General features: G+C 37.0%; 1 protein-coding gene across 1 annotated transcript; it reads left to right on the forward strand.

Moving 5' to 3' along the window:
• Window positions 1-2,135: 2,135 nt before the first annotated feature.
• On the forward strand, window positions 2,136-3,284 carry LOC125092681 (peptidyl-prolyl cis-trans isomerase-like 1). The gene has a single exon (XM_047717041.1). The coding sequence runs from the start codon at window positions 2,149-2,151 to the stop codon at window positions 2,647-2,649; it is 501 nt and encodes a 166-aa protein (XP_047572997.1). The 5' UTR covers window positions 2,136-2,148; the 3' UTR covers window positions 2,650-3,284.
• The last annotated feature ends 585 nt before the right edge of the window (window positions 3,285-3,869 follow it).

The raw sequence follows: 3,869 nt of genomic DNA on the forward strand, positions 1-3,869 counted from the left end.
ACAGAATGGCTGAAAGTAAAGGACAGAACAAATATATCATGCAAACATTAATAAAACAATACTAGTACAGATATATTAACAGCAAACCAGAAAAGGCTTTAAAACAAAATAAGAAACAACAAGTCTACCAGAGATAAAAAAGAATTGTTTTCTAATGAAAAAAGTCAATTGCCAAGTAGCTATACCATTTTAACTTTGTATGCCACTTAATAACATTGCATAAAATATGAAAAGAAAAAGAATATATTATCCCCCTCAGTAACAGAAGAGGAAACAGCAACAGAATTAACAAGGACATTGATTAACATAGTTTCAAAAACTTCTCTAATGAAAGTCATATATTGTTGAATTAAACATTTATAGATAGACATTCTATCAATATACACAGAGTATTTGGAACTATTGATAACATCCGGGCTGTAAAGCAATTCTCCATCAATTCTAATGAATGGGTTTCATTATAAAATATATTCTCTGATCACAATTCAATTATGTCAGAAGAACAGATAACTAAAAAATCACAATATATTTCAGATTTGAAAAATAAACATTTTAATTATACTTAAAAATCATCTTGCTTTTTTCACCTTGAGTAAAACTTTTTTTTTTCCCCTCCTTGGTGTAGAGTTCTATGCATTTTAACACGACTGGATTCATGTCAGCACCATCCTAATCAGTTACATAAAAGTTGACTCACCCCCTAAAAATCCCTCTGGAACTATCATATATTTAAGGTATCATATATTTAAGATAACTATCATATATTTAAGGTAAGATCATCATACTTTTCATAGTCCCTAGCAATCACCGATTGCTTCTGTATCTCAATAGATATGACTTTTCAATCATGCTATAATATTAGAATCACACCTTTTGACACTGACTTCTTTTATTCAGTGTTAACAATTTGAGATACATTCCAAGTCTTGCATACTTCAAAAGCTTACTCCTTTTTCTTGTTGAATAGTGTTCCACTGCATGGATAAACAAACCACAATTCATCCATTCCTTGAAGGACATTTGGGTTGTTGATATCTTTTGTCAGTTATCAATAAAACCACTATGCATATTTGTGTTCAAGTTAATGCATAAACGGACATTTTCATTTCTCTAGAATAGACACTCGGGCATGAGATTGCTGGAGGCTCAGTTGATTAAGCCTCCATGTCTTGATTTTGGCTCAGGTTATGATCTTAGGGTCCTGAGATTGTGTGAGACTCTGCCCTGGACATGGAGCCTGCTTGAGATTCTCTCTCTCCATTTCTCTCTGCTCCTCCCTTTGCTTACATGTGCCTGAGCACACACACACACACATGCTCTCTTTCACAAAAAAAAAAAAAAAAAAAGTGGGGAGGGGAATGGGGTTGTTGGGTCACAAGTAAGTTTATGTTTACCATTCTACCAAACCTTTTGCAAAAAGGCTGTGCCATTGTGTATTCCCACCAGCAGTGTTGTGGAAGTTCCAGTTGCTGTGTATACTGTCACACTGTGAACATTTAAACACATACATGGAAACACACACACACACACACACACACACACATACATACATACATACATACATACAAATTTAAGCCGTCTAATAGTTGTGTAGTAGCATCTCAGCATGTTTCATTTTGTATTTCCTTAGTGGCTATCAATGTTGACTATCCTTTTTGTTAATCTTTATCTCTTTGGTGAAGTGGGTATTCATGTCTTTTGCTAATTTTTAAACTGGAATGTGTTTTCTTATTTTTGAGTTTTGAGCTTCCTTTAAATATACTCTGTACACCAGTTATTTGTGGGTATGTGATATAAAAATATTTTCTTCCATTCTGTGGCTAAACATTTCAACCTCTCAGCAATGTCTTTTATGGAGGTTTGGGTTTTTATTTTATTTTATTTTATTTTTTATTATTATGTCTAAACCTAATATACAGATTTTTTTCCGTTATCTTTCTAAAAGTTTTAGATATTTTACATTTATATATGATTCATTTTGAGCAATTTCAGTATAAGATATTAAATTTAGAACAAGGTTCATTTCTTTTGCCTATGAATCTCTAGTTGTCCCAACACTATTTGTGGAAAAGTCTAGTCTTTATTCCTTCAATTGCTCTTGCACCTTTGTCAAAAATCAATTGGTCAGAAGATTCCGTCGGCTGCGCTATGGCGGCGATCCCCCCAGACTCCTGGCAGCCTCCCAACGTATACTTGGAGACCAGCATGGGGATCATTGTGCTGGAGTTGTACTGGAAGCATGCTCCGAAGACCTGTAAGAATTTTGCTGAGTTGGCACGTCGAGGTTACTACAATGGCACGAAGTTCCACAGGATCATCAAAGACTTCATGATCCAGGGAGGTGACCCAACAGGAACAGGTCGAGGTGGTGCATCTATCTATGGCAAGCAGTTTGAGGATGAACTTCACCCAGACTTGAAATTCACGGGGGCTGGAATCCTCGCCATGGCCAATGCAGGGCCAGACACCAACGGCAGCCAGTTTTTCGTGACGCTTGCCCCTACCCAGTGGCTTGATGGCAAGCACACCATTTTTGGCCGCGTCTGCCAAGGTATAGGAATAGTGAATCGAGTAGGAATGGTGGAAACAAACTCCCAGGACCGCCCTGTGGACGATGTGAAGATCGTTAAGGCGTACCCTTCTGGGTAGGCTTGCTGCTCTTGAGGGCACGCCTGGATCTTCCGGGATGGCCCCAGTGAACCAGCTTCTGGATGACCTAGAGTGACATGTACTTAAACTTCATTTTGGCCTTGCGAATCACAGAGCTAAGGAGACCTGGGGTCTTGGGTGAGTTAGAGCTGGAAGTATATTTTAAGAGGATGCTTCTTTTCTCTTTCCCCAGTGCCTAGGTTTGACAGAGGGTTTGCAGAAATGCTCATAAGTGATCACTTACAGTGAACCGCTCATTGTAAATGAGCATATACTGCTCCTCCTCACGCGTGTCTGTGCTGATGCACTTGGAACAAGAGGAAGCCGACTCTGTCATTCCATAGTCCCGAACCAAACTTCTTCCTGCAGGGATTTCTATTCTGGCCTACACCGCAGGCTTTGGTGGCTGACAGCCACAGAATTCAAAACCAAGTAGTGTCTATCAGCCTTCTTAACTCTGTGCACACCCTATTTCAGTCTCCTACATTTGTTCTTCCGGGAATGTATGCATCTCTATATATATTTTCCCTCTCAAAACCAGAACGTCAACACTGCTGTTTCTGACACTGAGACATCCCACGCAAAGCCACATTGAATTTTTGCCAAATGAAAAATGCATCCAACAATCAAGTTTCTAAGAAGGTGTCAAGTGGGGAATGATAATGTGTAATAATCAAGAAAGGAATTTATTAAAAGGCAGCAGAAACATTGACCACTTTTTCCCTAGGAAGGAGTAGAAATCTGTAGCGAGCTTAAGGACAGACTATGAATTCTCCTTAAAAAGCAGTATTGTCATAAAGGGGAGGCCCCACTGAAGATTTTTTAACCTAAGACTAGAGAAACTAGATAAGAGATTTTTTATGTTAACTTTTTTAAGTCTTTATGATTTTTTTTTTTTTTTTTTTTTTACGAGTGGGGAGAGTGGTAAGAGAAAGAAAGTGAATGTCTATGGAATACATAGAAACTTCCCAAATAAAATGCCATTGATGGTTGAAAAAAAAAATCAATTGGTCATATTTATTTGGATCTATTTCTGGAATCTCAGTTCTGTTTTTCTTTTTTTTTTTTTCTGAGTAATTAATGGAAATTTTATTTATTAGTATCATGTGAGAATTTCAGATACAGTAAGTATTTTGCATGTGTTTGTTTTTTTTTTTTCTTTTTTTTAATTAATTTTATTTTTTATAAACATATAATATATTTTAATCCCCAGGGGTACA

The sequence above is a fragment of the Lutra lutra genome, unplaced genomic scaffold (assembly GCF_902655055.1).
Source record: "Lutra lutra unplaced genomic scaffold, mLutLut1.2, whole genome shotgun sequence".
Classification (NCBI taxonomy): Eukaryota; Metazoa; Chordata; class Mammalia; order Carnivora; family Mustelidae; genus Lutra; species Lutra lutra.

Bases quoted from the DNA above. Each gene is read 5' to 3' on its own strand.
- LOC125092681 (XM_047717041.1), top strand. From the start codon at position 2,149: ATGGCGGCGATCCCCCCAGACTCCTGGCAGCCTCCCAACGTATACTTG.